Source organism: Diorhabda carinulata, chromosome X (genome assembly GCF_026250575.1).
Source record: "Diorhabda carinulata isolate Delta chromosome X, icDioCari1.1, whole genome shotgun sequence".
In the NCBI taxonomy this organism is placed as follows: domain Eukaryota; kingdom Metazoa; phylum Arthropoda; class Insecta; order Coleoptera; family Chrysomelidae; genus Diorhabda; species Diorhabda carinulata.
The window spans coordinates 53,327,476-53,352,761 of record NC_079472.1 but is presented as its reverse complement, the minus strand read 5'-3'; the positions used below and the strand labels follow the sequence as shown (position 1 = coordinate 53,352,761).

At 30.9% G+C, this 25,286-nt stretch overlaps 3 protein-coding genes across 5 annotated transcripts in view; 2 read left to right on the top strand and 1 right to left on the bottom strand.

Annotated features, from left to right (window-relative positions):
- LOC130901118 (phospholipid-transporting ATPase VD) overlaps positions 1–13,706 on the bottom strand; it is a 72,978-nt gene extending 59,272 nt beyond the window's left edge. For 2 of the 3 annotated variants that reach the window (XM_057812222.1, XM_057812223.1), the window contains exons 1-2: positions 13,432–13,704; positions 172–567 (exon numbers count right to left, since the gene is read on the bottom strand). In XM_057812222.1, coding sequence (XP_057668205.1) covers positions 172–560 — 389 coding nt within the window. In that variant the 5' untranslated portion in view covers positions 561–567; positions 13,432–13,704. Of the gene's footprint in view, positions 1–171; positions 568–13,431 lie in introns of all 3 variants that reach the window. The other variant, XM_057812224.1, reaches the window with a different exon arrangement.
- On the top strand, positions 3,017–3,379 carry LOC130900558 (uncharacterized). Its single transcript, XM_057811256.1, has one exon. It carries the CDS (start codon positions 3,017–3,019, stop codon positions 3,377–3,379), a length of 363 nt encoding a protein of 120 aa, XP_057667239.1.
- A 335-nt stretch (positions 13,707–14,041) lies between the features above and the next one.
- Positions 14,042–23,562, top strand: LOC130901117 (rab GDP dissociation inhibitor alpha). The gene is made up of 6 exons (XM_057812221.1): positions 14,042–14,523; positions 18,230–18,407; positions 18,913–19,089; positions 20,535–20,665; positions 20,944–21,145; positions 22,459–23,562. The coding sequence occupies exons 1-6, from the start codon at positions 14,173–14,175 to the stop codon at positions 22,749–22,751; spliced, it is 1,332 nt and encodes a 443-aa protein (XP_057668204.1). The 5' UTR covers positions 14,042–14,172; the 3' UTR covers positions 22,752–23,562.
- The last annotated feature ends 1,724 nt before the right edge of the window (positions 23,563–25,286 follow it).

Sequence of the window (25,286 nt, the reverse complement as noted above, 5' to 3'; positions counted from 1 at the left end):
AGCTTTGAACTAGTGACACACATTTCATTTTTTTTCACGTTGATGCATTTACTCACTTGACACAATTCAACTCCGCGACAGATTTTCTAAACTTTCAACTATAAAAAACGCTTCTAATAACAGTTAAAAGCGACAGCTGGTAAATGAAAAAAAAATTGAATATTCACTTACCTAGAAGCCTGTCTCGAGTGTCCCGATTTCACGGATCCTCTAGGCGCTGGAGTTGCATCGGACTCTTTATGTCCAGGAGGTAATATAAAATCTGTTTTCGACCCAACTCTGCTATGACCTGGTTTATGAGGTGGTCCGCTGGAATCAAACATTTGCCCTTGAGATAGAGCTCTTTGATGACCGCGCGCACCTTTCATAGCCGACCGACCTACTACAACGGCGGAACTGCTACCCCCATGACTTACGCTGCGAAGATGACCTCTAGTTTCAGGTGATCGGGTCGGTTCCGGAAATGTATAAGTAGAACATTGTGCGTTTGTAGATGGAGCTAGAGTTTCCGTTGGAGGAATGATAGTAAAATTTTCTCCGGTGTTGATGATGTTCGACATTTTAAATCTGAAATGGAAAAGTGAATAAAGTTATAAACGATGTTCTAGTTCACGTTTCCTCAGTACGAGGATATATTGAAAAATTCTTAGCCTACTATGGAACCAAACAAAATTTCAATGTCAAAATAGTTTATTACTCAACATATTCTCCTCTTAATTGGTTAATAATACATTTATTACAGCGAACCTGCAACGTCTCTAGACCTTTCAGAAAAAATGTTTCTTCTTGCTCTGCAAACCAGACCTCTACAGCTTTTATTACATCCTCGTTGGAAGAAAATTCACGACCTTTTAAAACTTTTTTTCAGTTGCGAGAAGAGATGACAGTCTGACGGAGCCAAATCTGGTGAATAAGGTTTACATGACAACATGAGATGTTTGTGCAACTCATTGTCCTGCAAAAACAAAACACCTTTGGTTAGCTTTCCGCGTCTTTTCTCTTCAATTTTTTTCCCGTAGAGTGGTCAGTAATGTCGAATAGTAATCTCCAGTTGTTGTTCTACCCTTATCCAAAAAATCAATCATGATTACTCCATGGCAATCCCAAAAAACTGAAGCAAGAACTTTTCCAGCAGATTTTTGGACACGAAAATTCTTAGGTCTTGGAGAACCAGATAGTCGCCATTCTATCGATTGTAGCCTTGTTTCTGCATCGTAGAAATGTATCCAAGTCTTATCCATAGTAACAATTCGGTTTAAGAAGTCTACATCGTTCTCAAATCGAGCACAGATCGAACGCGATGCTTCTACCCTTGCACGGTTTTGGTCAACATTCAAACATTTGCGGATACATTTTGCGGCAATTTTTCTCATGTCCAAATTGACGTGAACTATATGATGAACGCGTTCGTATGAAATATTCAGTGCTTCATATATCCGTTATGCCCAATTCGACGGTCTGATAAAATCATGTTATAAGATGTATCGATATTTTCGGGGACTGACACAGAAACTGGCCTTCCCGATCGGTCATCACCTTCAATGGAAAATTTACCTCTTTTGAAACTTGCAGTCCAATTTTTCACGGTCGCATACGAAGGACATTGATCACCAAGGTTATTAAGCATATTTTCGTAAATCTGCTTACCTCTTAACCCTTTTAAATACAGTAACTTGATGATGACTCAATACTCCAATTTTTCGATTTTCACAATTTCGGTGGACATCTTTTTTCTTTTAATGTATTGCGCCACCCTGGTTCACTTTTTTAACGTCAAACTTTACACTGACACTTCTATTAATTTATTGTTCGTTGCTATGGTAACGCAATATCTTGTTTATGCATGAAACTGGTCTAGGCTAACTAGATATCAATACATCCTCGTAGTACAGTTTATAATTTTCAATACATTTTCCTTTGAGATAAACACACTTTTCTATTTCCATCTCACGTAGGTTTGGTTGGAAATTGGAGTCACAACAAGCTTCTTGCGGAAGATTGAATTTTTTCGATGGAGGCGAACCTGTTGCAAGAAAATTTTCTTTGTTTTGTCTATACTGCTTTAGAAGCCTGTCCAGTTTTGCGTGTGTACATCTATTCCTGGTATCCATCGAGCAAGAAATTGAGTTGGATTTAGCTCTTCTACAGTCCCACACATTTATAACACTTCCGTTATTATTAAAACTTATATAAAATCCCTCGCCGACAATTTTATATGATTTACCATAGGCGTAGATATATAGATTTTATAAATTTATTATTTTTATAAATACTTTTAAAAATACGTATTCGTTAAAAGGCAATCGAATCATTACAAATTGGACAGCATTATTCGCCGTTATTTAGACAGATGCACTTAAATGTAGTCCTACTTGGAACTTAGAAAAAAATAATTATTATACCTCATCAACTAACTGAATATTAAATTATAAAACGTAAATAGACGAGTAAAATGTACCTGACTGTAAGGGAGTTTGGTTTAGGTCCGGTCACTCCGGACTTTATACGTAGAAATGGTTTTTCGCGTTTTGTCGCGGATGCTGAAGTGCCCCGATGTCGGCAATGATGTTTTCTTGCACGGCAAACTTAGCGGCAATTATTTAGTTTTAGTTATTGTAAAAAAGACAGCCTTATTCTAGGAGGTGGTCTGCGATTTTAATTCTCAGGTTAGCGGATCGCTCCATTATTTTTAAAAATACTCAACGGCAGTCTGAGAATTTCTCGACATAAAAACGATAGTTTTTGAGCTTGTCAGAATCAATTTTTTTATAAGTTAGCCGGCTAACTTGGCAGGCCTAATGTTAACTGTAATGTTTATTAACGCTCACTGCATTATAAGAGTTCGTTCTACGCAACCCCGTACTACGAAACAATCCAAAACCTGTTCAAATTATGTTTGGAACCATCGGGGATTCAATCTATTAATCGTTAGATTTCTGACTGTTGTTGTTGGAACGCACTTTCTATCAACAATCAAAATGTCATAAATTTGACGTTCATGAATTTCGTATTCACCATGTTTCAATTCATAAATTTTTTGTTATTTAAACCTAGTCGTAATGTTGCAACATCGAACGATTCATCTAAAATTGCCTTAGTCAATCAAATGATAAACAGCGACAAAGTAGTGATATTTTCCAAATCATATTGTACGTACTGTAAATTGGCTAAAGAACTTTTCGATAAATGCAATACGAAATATACGGAATACGTTCTGGATAACAGAGAAGACGGCGAAGAGATACAAAGAATTTTAGGGATACTAACAGGAGTGAAAACTGTACCAAGAATATTTGTCAATCAGAAATGTCTGGGAGGTAGAGCGGAATGTAAGCAACTGTACGATACTGGAGAGCTCCAAAAATTATTGATTTATTAACAATATAATCACTGAAGATTATTTTATCAATTTCAATTTGTCTACATAGATTACTTTCATAATAATAAGTATATCAATAACACGAATTGCTAAATTATGGCAATAAAGATTATTTTTTAATTCGAAATTTCTGATGCTCACATTTTACGAGGTTTGTAGAAAAAATTTCCTATTTAACCCTAATAAACCACCGTTGAACCAATATCACATAAGTATCACTGAGTTGCGGTCTCAATAACCGCGAAAGTTTCATAAATACGCACGACACTCATACCGAATTAAGAAAGGAAAAATAATTTTTACTCCCCGTATAAACTTTGGTAAACATCTAATAAATCGTCAGTCCACGTGGACTCATCATCTCCGCTGTTTACCAATGAAAACATCGAATCGTAAACATAAATGCATTTCTATTGGCCGAACTGTTGGAAAACGTATGTACTCACAAGTCAGGTATGAATTTAATAATAAAGATTTAGATAATACAAACACAGCAAGTTATTTTAAATATATTCGAATGTTTAAAAAAGGAAAACATTCAGCAGTCTGATAATGCAATCATAATAAGAATTGCTGAATTAACTAGAGTAGAGTCACGAATAAGTTGACAAAGCTACTGAAGATTTTATACGTAGGACAATTTATAATTTATATAAAAAGAACGGGATTGTAACATTAGAAATAACACAGCAAAAGGTATACCAATTTAGAAACAATGAGTCAAGTTTTGTCAGGATGTGGTTTTAAACACAAGAAACTGAATAAACGGATGGCAATAACCAAATCGTCAAGGATTGTTAGATGGCGTCAGATAAAAGACTACCAAAATTTTAATATACGAATGAGGTACAAAAAAGGTTCAGTTCACGTCTGGTACCCTGTTTGAACCGAACACATTTTAACGAATACTTTCTTGGGCACGAGTACGATTTCCGTGGCGCCTGGATTTGATCCCATTTTGTAAATTTACTCAAAATAAGTCGAAAATGAAAAATTAAATATCTCGAAAACGAAGCGAGATATCGATACTTGAAGTTGGAAAAATTTTACACTTTGAGTGTAAAAAGTTCAAAAATCGTTAATTTTTTACAGCCAAAATCGCAGAAGAAAAATTTTCTTGGCGTGAGGATTATTTTAGTTCTATTTTATTATGATTTTTTTTTCTTATGAAGGGTTTCGCCCCATCGCCCTCACGGGGGCTTCGCCCCTCGTCCCGAAAATAAATAACTTTTGAAAGCATTCAGAACGTACTTTTTGCTCGAAAGAGGATATTTTTACATTAAATTACTAATTAAATCTTCAAACTATCATTAAATATTTCTTTTTTATTTTATAAATAATGAAAAACAAGCTACAGTTCTTTATGAAAAACATTCATTTTCATCAGAGAGTGATGAAAGTTATCAAAAATATTCATTTGAATCGAAGTATTGAACGCCATCTGTTCAATAAAGCGAATTTTGAAGTAACGTTTGATTATAACTTTAAGTATCGATATCTCGAAAACGAAGCGAGATTTAAAAAAATTTCATTCTTCATTTTCGATTTATTTTGGCTTAATTAAGCCAAATCCACTGTTGAATTGTTGAATTTATAAAAATAATAACTTTATAAAATGAGGTATCTACACCTAAGGTAGATCGAACAAAATTGTCATCAAGGCTTATCGTTTATATGCGTAGCAGCCAGTGATTTTAACGAAAATAACTCCTTAAAATTTTTTCCTATTTTCCAAATCACCGAAATGCCGAAATCAAAATTATCTTTTGTGTTGTTCCAGGTAATAAACTATTTGTGTACCTTTCATCCAAATCCGTTCACGTAATTGAGTAAGAAACATCCAAACTTTCACATTTACAATGTAAAGAAGGATATTCAATAATTTCGTGCTTGCACAGTCGTAAATAATTGTGACAATAAAATGTATGCTCTCGAAATTAAAACGATACAAAACGTGTTCTGCGGTTCAACAATTCATGACCTTTAATTTTTATTTTAATATGATATTGTAGAAGGTATGCACTTAACGGGAATTTTTTTTAATCGCTAGAAAATGTATTTTGCCAATTTCAAGGCAGTGTGATTCGATTATTTACTTAATTTATAAATTAAATTTATTATTGTCAGTAAAGTGGTCTAGACATATTGAGGTTATGTACTGTAAATACAAACAGAAAACATTGAACATCTGTTTTAAAACAAACCTCGTTAGCAAATAATAAATCGGAGATGTTTATGGACAACAAAAATAAATCGATGAAAAATGGAAAGAGGTTCGTTGAATTGTTTGTGAATGGGTTGGTGACATTAATCTTGTGGGATGATTAATATCTTATATTCGGTCCAGATATAGGAAAAATTTTCCTCTGCAAATATTGAATTATGGTGGATTTAGGAGGAAAGTGTAGTATGGAATGAACAGAACAAAAAAAACTCGACAATTTTTCGGAGAGTGTGAAAGATTTTTTTTCGTTTAAGTGAGCTAACAAAAAACCTGCAATGATTTAAAAAATGAAAACAAAACTATATATGAGATGTTCCTATAGTTGAAATCCCACAATTCGTATGAGTGGTTCATATTGTAGAGCGATTTTATAGGTCATTTAACCTAGACAAAAGTTATTTTCTTAGTAAATTTTTGAATAGCGACACAAAGGGAAAGATCCCGTATTAGTTTATAAAAAAGTCGTTACACTCTCGTAGCAAGAGACTATAGGGCATGTGTTACCATTAGCAATCAGCAAATATTAAAAAAAATCTCAATTTATAAAACGATGTTTCCATGAAAAGTAAAATCAGAAAAATATCAATAATTCCATTTGTTTTCAGATAGTCTTGATTTTAGGCCTCCTCTGTTATAAAATTAGTTTTTTCTAATAATTTTTGAAAGCTAGATAAAAATTTTTACGTTTCGACTACTTGCAGTCCTTACTAGATAAAATTAATTCCATTTATTTAATAATTTTGTTCTCATTATTTCTTAACAATTCTTATAATAATTGATTTATGTAATGAAAAATATGATACATAAATATAGTTTAAAAAAATGAAAAACACGCTTTTAAAGCGTATCAAACTGAAAAGTTGAAAATAATTTTTAAAATAAGCTTATTAAGTACATCACTAAATAAGTCGTGTGACTAATACAAAGATGGCGCTGCCATTGTCAAATCCATATGACGTTTATGAACTACCAACTTTCAAAAGACTATGTATAAAATTTCATGACATTTCAATTAATCAGAAAAAAGTGACAGCCATTTAATTGAAGTTACTTTTGTTTTTTTTTTAAACTATGGAATCAAAACCGTTTATCATTGCCTCTTAATGAAAAAAATACTGCACAAACTCAGCTTCAAAAATGTTATCCGAAAAGAACAATTTGTTATTGGTTTGCTGGATTTAAACGTGGTCGTACAGACACCGATGATGGTGAACGTTCTGGTTCGAATTGAGATGGTTACTCAAGAAAACATCAAAATAGTACACAAATTGTTTATATCTAATCGTAAATTGAAATTGCGTGAGATAGCGGAGGCCGTAAAGATATCATAAGACAGTGAGTTTACAATTATGTACGAACATTGGACCATGAAAAAGCTTTTTTCCAAGGGGGTGCCGCATTTAGTCACAGTCAATCAAAAACAACAACGTCTTGGTAATTCAGAACAGTGTTTAACCAGATTTACACGTAATGAATCAGATTTTTTTGCGTCGATATGTGACCATGGATGAAGCATGGGTCCATCACTTCGGAATCAAAATCATCATCATCTGAATGGACTGCAATCGGTGAACCACGTCCGAAACTTATACATTATACATACATACTACATAGAGTAGTTAGTTCGCTTGAATGCAAAGATAAAAAAAACAGCCTCATATATCAAAGAAAAAAGCACTGTTTCACCAAGACAATGCAACGATTTACGAGTCGATGGCAACGATGATTAAATTAAACGAAATACACGTCGAATTGCTTCCTCATGTACCGAATAGTCCAGATCTGACCCCTAGTATCTACTGGCTATTCATTGATCTCAAAAAATGCTCGGCGGAGAAAAATTCAGCTCAAATCAAAAGAAGCAATTGCTGAAACTGAAGCCTAATTTGAGACAAAAGATAAATCCTTTTACAAGCACGGAATCGAGAATTTAGAGAAGCGTTGGAATGATTGTATTACTATTGAAAGAGATTACATTGATGAATAAAATCGATTTTTGGCTAAAAAATGTATTTTCCTTAATTAGTCATACGACTTATTTAGTGATACGTTAAAAGAATAATGAATAAAAAATTAGATAGTCCCATATTGTCCCATATTTTTCATACATCCAGCGGCCAACGCTTTTTTCACAATAATACTATATAATTTTTTTTCATTATTGTTTTTAGCTTATTTTAAAAATTATTTTTAACTTTTTAGTTTGTCGTGCTTTAAAAGTGTTTTTTTATAGTTTTTTTAAACTGGATTTATTTACCACTTTTTACCAAATTTGAGTATAGCATTCTTTTGGGTTAAAGGACATATTGGAATATTTGGTTATGAAAAAGCTGATCGATTATCAAAAGATTCAGTACTAAATGGAGTATACAGGAAAAGATGCCATCAATTCATTAAAAGATAAAATGTACGTGTCCTCACAGAAACACTGGGATACCGCTTCACGATCCTCAAATAACACCTATTTTCAAATTTATCCTACATTACATTCCCCTCCGAACTACAAAACTTCGAAATTTTACTCATCAAGTTTAGTTAGAATGAAGACTGGACATGGGAGATATTTCGCTCATCTTGCCAAGCTGGATATTATACAATCATCAGTCTGTTCTGCGTTGATAATTCTTTTGCTGATCTCAATCACATTTTTTTCGGCAATGAAGCAATCACATTCATAAAACAATTTGTTACAGTCATTTGTTAAACAAAACTACACCCTACCTTTAAACCTCACACCTTTTAATCATAGATAACCGACATACTTTAGATCTAGTAGTAGATTTTATCAGGATATTAAAATTAATATTCAAGTATAATAATTGAAAGAGACGTAAACAGAAAATTTGTAGTGATAATTGTTGAAAAAAGTTTTCCGAAAAAAAAAAACTCAATTAAAGTGGTGGGATATACTAACAGTAATAAGGAGAGTTACAAACAAACAAGCTCATCTTCATTCGAATAAAAATAATTCCAGACTGCTTATGATAAATTCCCAAAAGGCACCACCAAAATAAAATTGATTCATTTTTTTCTATTAGTTCCGATGATAGTGCGATTTAAAAATAATCGTAACTATTCCACTAGATGTATATATATATATATATATATATATATATATATATATTCAATTTCCATTAAATTAATAATAAATTGGGTTATTAACATGTGTTTTAATTGTAACGATTAAACATATGGGAAGAATCTAAAAATATACTATAAAACAGTTATGCTTCCCAATTGATACAATCAGCATTAAGTAACAATACTTGAATAACAATCAGGTACGTATTATGAAAATTGTAACGCTAAAAACTTTATAAAATAAAAAAATAGTCTCTTAAAAGTTTTTTTTAACTTGTGTCTATATTGAACTATTTTTCAATTCATACATATTCATTGTATCACCAATAAAAACATTTGAACCATTTAAATCGACTTAAAATGGATTTACAAATCGTTAATAGAGTATTAGAAGGAGAAAAAATTGCCGTATAAAAGGAATACCACGTTTATTTTATAGGTTTTGTTAAATTTTTATCAGAAAATATTTTCGAAAAGATAGTGAATGGACCCATCTATTTCTTGCTAAATTGTCGATAGAAGGTGATTTAAAAAAAACTGATCACTTGTAAAAATTAAAGCACTAATAGAGAATATGAAGTAGTGCGTAAAAAAACGTGTTATTAAGGTCTCCGTAGTGTAGTGGCTAGAGTACGAGGCTCACATGCGGGAGGTTCCAGGTTCAAGTCGCGCTGATACCATCAGAAAGATGGGAGGGATATATTGGAATTGACAATACAAATCAGAAATGGGAAAATTGAGAATGTTCGATGAATTGAAGGTTAAATAAGAATTCTGTCACTATTGTTTTTTTTTGCAAAAACTTGATATTTGGAACGAACGATTTTGAGTCTAATGAAATAAGAATTCAAATTACCATCCAAAAAGCAGTGTGCATTTTTCAATATTGATTTTAGCACAAATTGTAAGGATTTATAGTTAAAAATTTCAATTTCATTGGGGTGCAGGTTGAAAATGATTAAAAACTACTAAAAGATGTGAGAAAAGTTTTTAATAAAAAGTGTAGAGATCAAAATTATATATTTTTTAGAAACTTTTTTCAACCAAAATTTAAAAAAAAAATAAATCTATTTTGACATAAGACATGATAACGGTGTCCCCATAAAAACATACATTTATCTGAGATTTCGTATGTCCCATTGAAAAATAAATATATTAATTTAAAAAATTATATCTTTTCGATTATACAACCATTTTCTAGACATATAATATGATCATATTTTATTAAGCCTTACAGCTGAGTTATAAATTTCAATCTATACTGGCAAATATCTCGGTTTCTGTTACATATCTGTACATACAGGATGTTTCTAAATACAAAATTTAGAAGGTGATTTCTCGTATGAAATTAAGATGTGTCTTTCTTCTATAACAAAATTTCTTCAGCCCACTCCTTCCCAAAATGTCACCCTTAAAAGGTGGTGACTAAAATTTAGTTTTAATTTTTTTTCTAAAATTTTAGTAATATTAGAAACTTGAAACTCTATAATTTTCGTGCACTCGCAAAGGGCATTTTTTCAATATTCTTGTTAGATTTTCAGCATTTATTATGAATCGCATTACATTTCACATCTTTACTGTTTTCCACTCAATTAATTGAAAATATTATGGTGTTTATTTTTTTTCTCGGCAGCTAGGGAAAAAATTGAGAATAAAAAATACATATAAATAGAATAAGGATTTTAAATTATAATTTTATTACTCAATTTTAGTCACCAGTTTTTAGGGGTGATATCTAGAAATGGGGTGGGCTTAGAAATTTGTGTTATAGGAAAGACTCATATTAATTTCATAGGAGCAATCACCTCCTAAATTTTGTCGCATGAATTTAGAAAAACCTTGTATTTTTATGAGATTTTCAACATATATTCTAGTCCCTCAAATGAAATTCCAGATTTTTTAAACATGATACATTCAATTCAATTAGTTTAATTTTTATCCAAATAATAAAAACTATTCAACTTATAGCTAAATCCTGATCTGGAGATTCAGTCAATGAGTTTAAATCGAGCATATTAAGTAGAATCTGTTTATAACTGATTAATAAAAGCCTCACGTCAGATAATTGAACAATGTTTAATAATGTTTTGGGTCAAATACACTGCACGCCAGTTATAGTAATACTAAGATATCTGAATTTGCAATTAAAGAAAAAAACGTTATAGGTACCACTATTTCTTAAACCTATTTTCAACGATTTACAGTTAAATCATCGATTTTGCCACACAGAATAAATCATATAGGTAATTGAAACGTAATCTTTTAGATGATAAACAAGTTCCATACACACAAGTGTTTTTTATTATTGATATAATGTATTTGTTATATGTATAAAATAAATTTGCCATACATCCCGCTGAAAACAATTTAAGGAACTTTTAGCAAAGCCACCAGGAGGGGAAGGGCACGAGAGCACAAAATTCTACTCTTTTACTAAATGCACAGAAAAATAAAAGTAAAAAATACATTTCCTGGGAAACATTTCGAGCATAGATTTGTTTTTGCATGGCAACCTTCTCAGATTAACATAATAACGCATTTTTTAAGACCTACAAAAATACTTATCATTTCTTAGAAATATCAATATCAAAATAAGATTATTAATCGTTTCACAGAACCCAATCACTTGCACGGTATTCAAAATGATAGTTTATAAGATTATTAATAATTTGGACCGATAAGTTAAACTAAATCAATGGTTCGAAAAACATAATGCACAGATCACAATAAACAAGCAGATGTATCAAAATTGATTGGAAAAATTAATCGAGTTCATCACACAAATAAGTATTTGGAGAAAATTTTACAAGAAACTACTAATTTAGAAACGAATTTGCTCTAGAACAAGACCAACCCAAATCAAGTATGACGGTGAGCGTTGCATAGACTTTTCATTTATTATTTACATATTCAGAAGAAAATTTAAAAATACTTTAAAATAGCTTTTAGCATCTGATGAATATAGGAAATACAATTTCACACAATAAGCAACCTAAAATTATTAGTGAAACTAAAAATCCTCTAGAGTATAACTAACACTCATTTCCAATTTTTCTGTTTTCATATTACTAATAATTCTCATTCGGTTTGTCTCTTCCACTTACTCTTCCCTCATCAGTTATTCATTCTATACACTTTCCAAAAATTATTTGCTCAATCATTTGTCTTTGTCTTTTGGGGGGTAGTGAAGAAAGTATTTATCGCTCCCAAAATATACTTAACTATTTCAAATATGAAATAAAACCAATATGAAAAAATGTAGAAAAAAGCTAACAAATGATATAAATAATAAAAAAAGCTGAAGAGAAAAAGAAAAGTTAATAATTTTTTTTTCAGATATATCAACTTTCATTGAATCAGAGAACTATTATATTTATGTATGGAGACATAGTAGGTTGTATTTTGTGTAGGCTTTGTTACTGTGTCCTTGGGCACTGCATTGTTAAATGTTAATCTCAGGGAGGGTCGAACAGAACTCCAAATCAAACAATTTATTCCCACAATAAATGCAGTGACATTAGAATAATTATATATTTGTGTTTATGAATTTGGTGGGTAAATTTTGGTACTCTGATTATCAGAGATTTTTACTTATTTTAAGTAAAATTCAACATATTACAAATTTGAATATACATGAAAATGGATATAATGATAGATAAATTTTCAACTAAAATACAACAAATGATTCAATATTTGACAAAGTACTAAGATACCCACCAGTTATCTACAATGATTGGTGAAGTATTTACAAAGATTACTTCATTTGTGGTTATATGTTTACATATATCAATTATTTATTCTTGTAATTGTTTTCAAATATATATTTGGAAATTTGTGATTAATTCTTACCCACCTTTATTGATTTAAGTATTTTTTACCAAAGAATACACATGAAACTGCTATATCAGTAGTTCAATCAATCATAACATTTTCTTGCTTATTCATTCTATTTCAATTTAAATATGTCTGCATAAAGCAATTAGAGTTCATGAAATGCGTTACATGCTACTTTCTAATGTATCTAATTAATGTATTCTTATTATACAAATTATGTTATGCATACTAAACAACTACATTTTTAAACTCACTTTGTTTTTAACTCATGTCTAACAGTTTTAAAACCATTTAAGGTTTAATAATAGAAATCCAGCAGCTTTGCTCTCAAGTTAAAGCTTAATTTAAAAATATGGGAAGTTATAAGTTCAAGGATTCAAGGATGAATTCAGGCGCTTTTTACACATTAATAAAATTATTAATACCACATGAAATAGAGAAACTTGTATTTAACAAAGTTTCTAGTTACATAAATCTCGTAATATAAATGTGAATATAATTACAAACGGTAATTGAGTAGGTAATCAAAACAAATGATATAATTCAATTCAATTTTTGAATTAAATTTATTTATTCTTATAAGTATGACCTGAATAATTCATACAAACAAGGATAAATAGGATATATGTGAAAACGATAGAGCACTAACAACAATACTAATTTAGCAAAACTACTATTGGCATTGAAAATTATTTTAACAGCTGTAGATTAACACAGAAAGTTTACCTTGGCATTTTAACATTTAATACTATAATCGACTAGCATTTTGCCGTGAAAATGATACTATATATTAGTTCAACGTCCTTCAAATCGAGATTTTACAAAGATAATAACCATAAGTAGTCAATATATAAAAATATAAAAGTAAAGAAGAAAGGTTAATGAGAAAATCTTAAAACATACAAATACTTACCTTTATTTTTCATATCTCGAAAAAAACTCCATAAATTGCAATTTTTCAAAAAGAAAATATGGTTTGTGTTACACAAATGAGAAAACTATTACATGCCACGCGTAGTAAAGCTTTCAATAAACATTAAGTAACTGAATTTTATTTCAATAACCAGCACCTCTAAACTATTTCCAACTCATAACTTAACTGGTTACATTGGCGCAAACGCTTTGCCAACAAATCGCGAAAATTAACAAACGTCAAATAAGGTACATCATTGGCAGTTTAATGACAATGATATTTGACTGGTCTGCAGTTACACCAACATTAAATATTGTTCGTCTTCAACTTATTCCGACTTAGGTATATACTTGTATAGTTTTTCACATAATTTTCATAATTTCAAAATAACCAATACAAAGTTTTTAATACTCAATCCTAATGTTTAAATCCGCTAAAAGGAAGAAATAGTATATAAGATGAGAAAACTGACTGGTGAACAGTCCTGGATGCACACAATAGTTCTAAGTTTAAGTGAGGTAGATTCACGAGTTTACAATATAATGATATATAATTAATGTTCTTAAAAAATGGCTATGTCATTAGTACGAAAATACGCAATGAAATAAATGTCATTTCTGCAACTGGCACTACTGGAATGTATAGTGACGTATCAATTTCTTCAATAAAAGTGGGCCGTATCGGTATTGGTTTTGCCGTCAATTGAGTTTCTTTATTAATTTATATTATTAGTGTATTACAATGGATGAAGAATACGATTGCATTGTTTTAGGCACCGGTCTTAAAGAATGTATCCTTAGTGGAATGTTATCGGTTTCGGGAAAAAAGGTATTACACGTCGATCGAAACAAGTATTACGGCGGAGAGTCTGCTTCAATTTGTCCATTGGAGGAACTTTTTGCAAAATTTGGCATTCCTCCTCCAGATGAATCCTATGGAAGAGGAAGAGATTGGAATGTTGATCTCATTCCGAAGTTCCTCATGGCGAATGGATCTCTGGTCAAGCTTCTTATTCACACGGGCGTTACGCGATACTTGGAGTTCAAATCTGTCGAAGGAAGTTATGTCTACAAGGGTGGAAAAATATCAAAGGTAATTTTTTTAAACATGTTTATAGTTATCTTATCGCACCCGGTTTTGCGCATTTACATTGCAAATTTTAGGTTCAGAACATAGTTGTTGGAACAAATTTTTCTACTTTATATAAAACATATTGAAACTAATATGAGTAGAATTAGACAATTACAGTCCAATTTAGCTGATCTTAAGCCTTTTGAATTTGGTCACACTTGAATTTCCCAATTCAAGTTACTGCAGCTTAATCATATTTTTGTTTTAATATCTTCCAATTAAGTGTTCATTATGTTCGAATTTATGAAATAGATGATAATTATGTTGCTTCTTTAACAGAATATACTTTTTGTGTGGTTAATTTTAGAAAATGTGCACTGGAGCATGTAATTACCAATCTTTCAAGCTCTAATGGAGATAATGTTAGCTTTTTTAGTTAACTGAAATCGGTAGATTGTCAATGCTTCTGTAACTTTACTCTTTATTCATTATATTAGAGTTTTGGAAAATATCTGTATATAACAAATCATTGTTGATATTTACATCAAAGAACATGTATAGGGTATTCAATGAACAATGGTTGGAGTATATTATAAAAAAATTTAATGGGATCCTTGCGTGAAAAGTTGAAAATTACTTCATTATGGATTCAATATATGAAAAAATGGAAAGATTGAACAAAAACGTATGTAATATTCAACATTACAAATATTTTTGTAGCTCTAAAAAAATTTTTGCATATATACGAGGGCTGCTACTTAAGTTTTGAGATATGGCAACACTGATGTGAATGTCAAATCTGACGTTGCCATCATAAAGTTTGACATTTTCAATGGAGAATGTACTCAGATCGCTTTGTCAAACAATTTACTTTTTGAGTTGTCTACAGATACTCTTGGTCAAAATTGGAATTAAATCGTGAACATTTTCATGTGATGATTTTCTATAACTTTTGATGTGGATTAAACCAACAGCTGATCAACTCACTTCGACTTTTGGTGATGAAGCACCATCTCAATCACTCAGTGTGTCATTGGTTTTCCAAATTCATTTGTGGTCTTACTTCGCTACAGGATGAATTTTGTGAAGATCGTCATGTAACATACTGTGAAATTGAGGCATATTTGGGCATTAGTTCTATTCACATACATTCAGTTTTGCATGAACATTTGGCTGTCAAAAGGATTTGTTCGCGTTGGATACGGGATAATTTGACAATCATTCAAAAAAAGCTCGTGTCGATTGGTGCAAAGAAATGACGAAAAACCAATTATGACGCTTCAAAAGACATCTATAAGATTGTGATATCATTTTTGAAAAATTGCCGCCCATTAATATCACAAGTTTTATGCCCAATTCACAATATAAACTTCAAACTGAATGTGCAAGGCTACTTAGTTAAATTAAAACAAATATCAATTGCTCTAGATAAAGTTCAGAAAGACTGTACTATTAGCGAATGCTCAGAAATATAGGCTGATTTGATTACCTTCATTGAGGAAAATGATAATTACTCCGACTCTGATATAAACTACTTAGTAAAAATATTTCAATTGGTAATATCTCCAGTCTACTATGTTGCTAATATATTGGATCACCGATTTGAAGGTATAAAATTAAGCTAGAAACAAAGAGAACAAGGTCCTGAATATATGTCACTATATTATCCAGAAGCAATGCTCTTTATTATAAGTTTTCAAGCAAAAACATCACTGTTGAAACATTATTTGTTTTCAGAGCACTTAAAAGGTCTTAGACCAAGTTACAATAGACCTTGTTCAGTAGCTTCATACAGGTATTGCTTCATCTGCTGGACTTCAGCGTTTGTTTTCTACATTTGGGGTAATTCACTCTAAACTTTGAAATAGGTTGGGCACAGAAAAAGCTTCAAAATTAGTTACAGTATTTAAACATTTTAATTCAAAGTCAAAGTTCAGTAATACCGAATACTGAAAAAAGGATAATATATATTATAAGAGTTAATCATATAGGTAGATTTAATTCCATTTGTAATTGAACATTTGAGTAAGAGTCATAACAAAAAGAACATGGATTAAAACATGTTTAAAACAAAACAGTTAAGTTGTTTTAAACAAGATTTAAACAAATGTTTTAAACATTTTCTTCTCTCAAGTCATCTAAATTTTTATGCAGTTAGTAAATTCGATTTTTTGTAGTTATAGAAATCATTGGCGATAAATAATATTACTTTTGTTTTATTTTTAAATATCAAGGTAATTTTAATTATTAGAATGTATTATTATTCAATAATTTCATGAGAATAAAGATAATTGCAAATTTATAACGTTTGAGTAATTTTTAGTCATGATAAATGATATGAATATTTGGGAGTTCATAGAAATATTTATTATTTGAAAACTGCCAACGTTAATTACAGCTTAACCTCATAAACAAAGTTAATAATAACATAAACTTATTACTAATTAATTTCGTATTAATTACTGTATTTATTACTATATGTGTCGTCCAATATATTTCTTACTGAAGTAAAATATACCAGATTATCCGCACTAAATTTAAAGAAAAATTATGGAAAACTTGTACATATCGACTAAATTTTACAATATGAAATATAAACAAAGTGGAAGACAAATCGGATTGGTAATCATCCAAAAATAATACCAGATGTGAAATTATAAATGGGACATTCAGGGGCTACTATCCTTACAGATGCAGGAGGTGATGCCTTAACAGTGAAAAATTTTGCTGGTTGGAAATCAACGGCGGTAATGGAAACTTATATAGAATATTCCTTAAATAAGAAAAAACAGACATCACTATTGTAAGGACAGTTGACAAAAAACAGCCATGACATCAATGGTTGATGTAGAATATTCATCAGAATTAATAGAATAATCTTCTACTTATAATAGTATCGAAGAAAATAACTATGCAGATTTAAAAAGGAAACATTTATCACAAAAAATCAGTGAAAATATAAAATTAAATTTGTAAAATCATTAATAAAATTGTTAAAAATTTTCAATTTGAAGCTATATTATAGTTTATTAAAATGTTTATTTTCTAGAATTTTTCTTGAATGAGTTGTAGAAAAAAATATACTGTTCTTTATATGATATATATTGACTTTTTAAGAATATTAAAAAAATGTGAAAAAAATCAGAATTTCAATAAATTACAGACTAGTATATTTTACAAAAAAAACGATGCACCCTGGTTAACATAATTCCAGCCCTTGTAGTGATCTAAAACAAGAAAATTTTAAAAATTCTCAATCTGTAAAGATGTCGCTATCGCATTGACTTTAGCAGAAAAAATATACAATATGGCGTCCACAAAAATTGAAAATACACCAAATTGATTTTTTTTAAAATCCACGCAGACGTGATAGAGAGATATATAAAAAATATTTCCGCCAAATTTCAAAGGAATTGGTTGGATAGGACTGTAGATATCGTGTCAACCATATCAAAAAAAGTAGTTTCGAGAAAAACGCGTTTAAGGTTTGAGAAAAAATTCCAGTAGAATAACTCATTCCATGCGGTCGGCTTATTTTTAATAATTTTTAAAATTCATTTAAGGACATATTATTAAGGGTCTAAGCTTTGAAAATATGCATAAAAACTCGGTTTTTTTCAAATTTCTAGACCAGAATACCCCCTTAAGTTTGTTTGTTCAATAACATCTCAATGATGTCATTTTAATAGCAAGATACTAAAAGACTACTATTTTTGTGATTTTGTAGGTTCCTGTTGATCAAAAAGAAGCACTTGCATCCGATCTTATGGGAATGTTTGAAAAACGTCGATTCCGCAATTTTTTAATATATGTTCAAGACTTTCAGGCTGATGATCCAAAAACATGGAAAGATTTTGATCCAAATACACAAAATATGCAGGCCCTTTATGAAAAGTTTGGTCTAGGTAAGATTATATATTATAACAATTCTATAAAATAATGCAAAGAATGTTTTGTAACAATATCTGTCGTACATATGTACAAAATTTCTTATAAATTTTGGTTGAGTTGATTTGGTTAGTTGACTGTATTTATGTGTTTTTTGCTTTGATTGATATTATGATTGATTGTTTTAGTTATGAGTAAAACTGAATGGATGTGTTAACTTTAATTTTTATTTCTGTACATTTCTAGGCTTCTCTTTTACAACTACTCCTTTTTTAATCAGAATCATTATCAACAAATAACCTTTTAAAAATCAAAAAGATTCCATAGATGGGTATACAGCGAGTGTTGCTTGAAATTATAATTATATCATACACCATCAAATTAAAATTGTATAAAATAAACTCAACAAATTTAGCATGCTTCATACTTGAAGCATTCTCAATAAATGATTTAATCAGGAAATATTCTCAAGTAATGGAAATTTTATAAATTTTTGACCATATTATTATTATATTATTTCAGACAAAAATACTCAAGATTTTACTGGACATGCTTTGGCTTTGCATAGGGATGATGAATACTTGAATAGAGCTGCTATTGATACTATTAATCGTATTAAGTTGTATTCTGATTCACTCGCCAGATATGGGAAATCACCATATTTGTATCCTATGTATGGTTTGGGAGAATTACCACAAGGTCTGTATAATTATTTGTTGATATTAATAACAATGTAGACTATATGATGATATGTATATTTTTATTAAATTGTAGTTTTAGCAACCTAAAGGGTAACTGTGCTAAGTTCATCCGTATCCAACACTGAAAAAATAACTACACCATACACTTATTTTGTAAAAATTTTTGAGTCTCCTAGTCAGCCATGAATGAAGGTGATGTGGAAACTGATAATAAAAATGATGTCGAGAAAGATCTCTTATATTTCAACATGAATTGATAAATGGAAACTGTGATAGTAATGACAATATAACGGAGACACCAAATGTAGAGACAAGAGGTGATTATTCTTCCAGAACTTGATACCAATGATCTTATAGAATTAAATGATAACTAGATAGTCAAACAAAACGCCAGAACTTAATAATAAAGTAAACCTTATAACTACCGACTCAAACAATTTAAGGTTGACGGTAATTTCCAGAAAGTAGAGACTGATAACTGTAAGGAAATCAAATCAAACGCTGAAAAATGCAGGATATACTCATTTTGAAACACATCTATTTTGGCCAAATCCTTTGAAATCAAAGGAAAAATCAAGGAAAACATCAGGAAATAGAACTCCAGCAGAAATTTCTTCAGAATCTTTTATAATTTACTTGAGAAAGAAGCAGGAGAATTAAACAATAGAAGAAGATAAGATGGAAAAAAAGAATGAAAAATAAAAACAGCTTTCTCAAAAGAAAATTGAAAAGCAGTCAAAGAAGAAGAAAAATGGCAAATCAAACAGTACCATAGAGATTAAAAATAAAGAAAAATGTGATACACGTAGTGAACAACTAGCGATGCCAAGGATGAGCTGAAAAATGTTGGATGTGATTTATGTCCAAGATTCCATCTCAAATGTACCAAATTCAATGGCTCGTCCTATGAAGAAGTATGTAACCAAGAATTTAGATGTGATTTCTGTTAAGTGTTTTAAGTTTCTAATAAGAATTAATTTTGTGATTTCTTATAAATGTGTTCTTTATTAAAATATGATATTTTGAATAAAATTTTAATCAAACAATAATTTATGATTTAAAATGGTCTTTGAGTTTTACTTAATTTTTTTTTCTAATATGGTAATGTGCAGAGCGGTGTTACATAACTGAGCACTGGCACAGTTACCCTAATATGTGATAATTGTAAAACATTTATGTAAATAATCAATAAATATTGTTCAACACAGCTTCTCGTTTCATGTAAAAATCAAGAAACTTAAATATAATCCATTGATAGTCCTATACATGTAAAGATTCAATTGCAAGTTTTCAATTTATTGTAAAATTATCCAATAATTGGTTCTTTTTCTTCTTAAACTTTTCTTACTCATTTGTAAGATTTTTACTCAGAAATATCAAATACATGTCTTACAGCACCATTGCAATTAGAACTTTTGCTAATTTATTTTCTTTTACTTATAGGTTTTGCCAGGTTGTCTGCAATTTATGGAGGTACCTATATGTTAGATAAAGCTATTGATGAAATTGTACTAGGCGAAGGTGGGAAAGTAATAGGTGTTCGTTCCGGCAATGAAATAGCTAAATGCAAACAGGTTAGTAATAGTTTCAATCAATTTAAATACATAGAAACATTCTTAAGTTGTATGATTAGATGCAAAATTCTAAAAGAATAGCAACATAAGTTCAGTGGTAAATTGAATCTTTTCACCAACCATATTGTAACAAAGTTAAATAGATTATCTAGTTAGGTGGTCGAGTTGGAATGAGATTGTTCTATGCTCTTGGATTTGCTATAAGAGCAGCTCCCAATAAGTGAAGCGAGTGGAGTAATAAGTGATTAATAAAAAATATCGTTTTGTTTTTGTTTCAGGTGTACTGCGACCCCACATATGTTCCAGATAGAGTTCGCAAGAAGGGCCAAGTGATTAGATGCATTTGCCTTTTGGATCATCCAATTTCTAATACTAGAGATGCTTTATCGACCCAAATAATCATTCCTCAAAAACAAGTCGGCCGTAATTCCGATATTTACGTTTCTTTAGTGAGTTACACTCATCAAGTAGCTGCTAAAGGTAAGATTATCTGTGACAAAGAAAATGTTATGTCATGATTGTGACTGACAGCGTGATAGACAAAACTCGATTTTCCTTCTAATCCTTTTGTGTAAACAGGATTGAAAGATAGCATAGCAGATTTTTCTTGTTTTTTATTCTGGGTGGGGAAAAAAGTGGTTTCACTTAGAGATTTCTTAAACCTATGACGATTAACCTATAAACAAGGAATATTTAGCAAAGTGAGTTTTAAATTGATTTATAAATCCAACAAAACATTAAAACAATTATTGGGTAATTCTATGGATAAACTACCAAATTTGGAAAATAGTAGTATATATGAAGTCAGCTTTGATGATTGTGACGGCATGTATATTGGGCAGACTAAAGAGTTCATTTAAAATATGGACGGACCGAAAAATCGACTTTTGTCGGTCACACTGTCAGTCATAATCATAACATAAATATTAATAATGTACCTGGCTGCGAAGAGAGCCAGGAGCGCAACTGTAACCGTGATTTTTTAGAATCTTTATATAATTTGCCGTGATGTATATGGAATTTAATCTAAAAAGCAAGTAAACGAAATTTCGTCCCAAAAATAAATCAAAAATACTAGCTCCCAATTTTTTATATACAGCCTGTATATATTCCCCTAGTTATAAATATGCATGAAAGTTTGGATTTACAAAAAACCATTGAGCCCACTTCATAACTTTTCTTCTACTATAACTGTTCTGCTAATGTTGCATGGATGTATCGCTCGCCATAACGGCAGTCGTCATTTAGACGATAAATTTAGTCCATTGACGTTCTCTCCAGTTTCGGTGTTCTTGGGCAAACTGAAGTCGCTGTATTCGATGGTCTGGAGTTAAAAGGGAACCAGATGCATCTCGATAGAAAATTATAATTCAACTTGCCAAGTGCTAATTATACTTACAGTGCAGTGCTTATATCAAAGCCACATTTTAATGTACTCTTTTCCAAAAAATCGATCTTACTTATTCGATTTTGGCGGCCTTTTTCAGGTTATCTGTGATTATTAATGGTCTTCTAAAATTGTGTCATTGGTCTGTACACATCAGATTATTCTAAACCAAGTCGAAGAGCCAATTGTGGTAAGCTCTGCTGGCATTTTTAATGCTGTATAATTTTTACATTCTTCACATTTTCATCTAATATCATCTGTAACTCAAGATTTTAATATTGTAGAATTACTATATATATATATGAAGTAGATAGCAATAAAACATTTTCTCCCAATTATCAGTGTTATCAAGTTCGAATTAACATTTTTTATCTATATTTTTTAACCTTGTATAATCATTTTGCAGGTTGGTTTATAGCAATGGTTTCCACTACTGTAGAAACTGATACTCCAGAAATCGAAATTAAGCCTGGCTTAGACCTCTTAGGAACAATTCGTCAAAAGTTTGTTTCTATATCAGATTATTTTGAACCTACAGATGATGGTCTTCAGTCTCAGATCTTTATTTCTGAGTCTTATGATGCTACTACTCACTTCGAAACAACCTGTTTAGACGTTTTGGATATATTTAAACGTGGAACAGGTGAAGAATTTGATTTTTCTAAAATTAAACACGAGTTGGGAGACGAAGAACAATAAACTAGATATGGTACCATAATGTTCCGGTGCAGTTTATTTAGGAAATAATATATGTGAAACTTTTTTGATAATTGTCTATTTGGGTTATTCAAAGTGGCTACGTAGTCTTAAAAGTTCATGATACTCTTTTTTTAAGAATAATTTGATATTCATTTCTAAATATCAAGACATCAGGCAAGTTTTAGATTTGCTTCCCAGAAAAGGTATTTGCGATCACATTTTTTTGTATTCACTATTTTATACACTCTTGGTATTTCAAGAAAATTTTAATAAAAAGAACAATCGAAAATACCAGGTCAAGCTTGATTTTCAAGAATAATCGTAATTTTTGTTTGCAAAAGGAATTTATTACTAGTTAGACATAAGTTATTGTGAAGTTGTATTTATATGAATAATATATAGCTTTATGTTTTAGTTAGATGCATGTCTAAATCATTGGTGATAAGGCACTTGAAAAAATGTGTATATTTGTGATCTGATTACATTAACAGAATTTTAAATGTACGAAAATGTTTTAGTTTGATGCCTTGACCTAAATAAAATAGTTCTAAACATATAAGTGTTGATATATTTATGTGGCCACTACCAAAGACACAATAATTTCACAGATAAAAAGCTTTGGGGATTATTTATATTTAGGTGAAGTGTTGAAATCGTCAACATTCCAATTTTTGCATTAACTCGCTGTTACAAAAGAGTTCTAAACTCAAAACTCGTGCAATCATTTTCCCATCGTTTTTGTATACTGCACAAGGATTGCGATCTTTGAAAGTTCTTTTACCGTAATTCAAAATAAACCTTAAAATATTAAGTAGTCTTTTATTTATTCATGCCCGGCGCACACTGGGCCCGATGACATCAAAACGTGATCAAAGGTATATTCCACATTGCTCCACATTCCCCTATTGAGCCATCATCAAGTACCTGTATTTAAAAGGGTTAAGATGTAAGCAGATTTACGAAGATATGCTTAATAACCTTGGTGATCAATGTCCTTCGTATGCGACTGTGAAAATTAGACTGCTAGCTTTAAAAGAGGTACATTTTCCATTGAAGATAATGACCGATCGAGAAGGCCAGTTTCTGTGTCAATCTCCGAAAATATCGATGCAGTTTATGACATGATTTTATCAGATAGTCGAATTGGGCTAAAACGGATATCTGAAGCACTGAATCTTTCAAACGACGCGTTTATCATATAGTTCACGTCAATTTGGACATGAGAAAAATGGCTGCAAAATGGATCCCCAAATGTTTGAATATTGACCAAAAGCGTGCAAGGGTAGAAGCATCGCGTTCCATCTGTGCTCGATTTGAAAACGGATGAGACTTGGGTAATCATGATTAATTTTTTGGATAAGGGGGATTACTATTCGACATTACTGACCACTCTACGGAAAAAAATGAAGAGAAAAGACGCGGAAAACTATCCAAAGGTGTATTGTTTTTGCAGGACAACGCTCCTGCACACAAATCTCATGTTGCCATGCAAAAAATTCGTGGTTTAGGATTTGAATTATTAGAACACTCCCCTTATTCACCAGATTTGGTTCCGTCCGATTATCATCTCTTTCCTCAACTGAAAAAAAGTTTAAAAGGTCGTAAATTTTCTTCTAACGAGGCGGTAATAAAAGTTGTGGAGGTCTGGTTTGCAGAGCAAGAAAAAACAATTTTCCTCGTATAAGGGATTGTAGTAATACATGATCTTCTGTATATTGGACTGCTGGAACAAAAAGAAGAAACTGTTGCAGAGCCCCACTGAGTTGTTTTAAGAGACGTTCCTTTTAATTTAACACTGATGATTAATTTAGAAAAATAGTTCGGCTAACCAAAGAAAGTTCCAGATACACTTAATGACACAATGAAAATATATCTGAACGATCCTGTATAAACTACAGCAGTAAGAACTGTTTTACTTTTTATTTGGTTTTGATTTATATAAACTTATTACAAATATGTAGCTGCTAGGTATATAATTGATATACCATTAAAAGTTGTTAAGGCTCTCTGAGCGTTAAATTGAAATGATTTCATTTAGTTATTGGCAGCATTGAGGTTTTTTGGTAATGGTAGTACGTAATAATAATTGTTTGGGTATCTCCCAATCATCAGTGAGTATGCATTCACAAAATTATTGAGTTTCAATAGACAGGAATAAATTTCCTGAGTTAAATGATATTAGAAGAAAGGAAAGAAAAAACTACTTAAGATTTATTGTCAGTTGAATATAAATTTGAAATGTTTGAGGTTATTTTTCAAATATAATGTACCTAGGATAATTGGATGCATTGACTGCACTCATGTATCTATTTCACAGTTCATAAGCTGCTACTATTAAAAAATGGTTTCAGGTTACAGTCTTATCATTATAGGTGGTTTGCGAGCGGCTACGGGGCGGAGCGGGCGCGTAATGAATGCGTCGCGGTCGCGTGGTATAATTGTTTGTAGCGCACAATACACTCATTAACAAAATAGATTCCGAGGAAGAAACACTACTGTTGGCTTTGTTACCTCGAAGACGCCGGAGACGGAAAC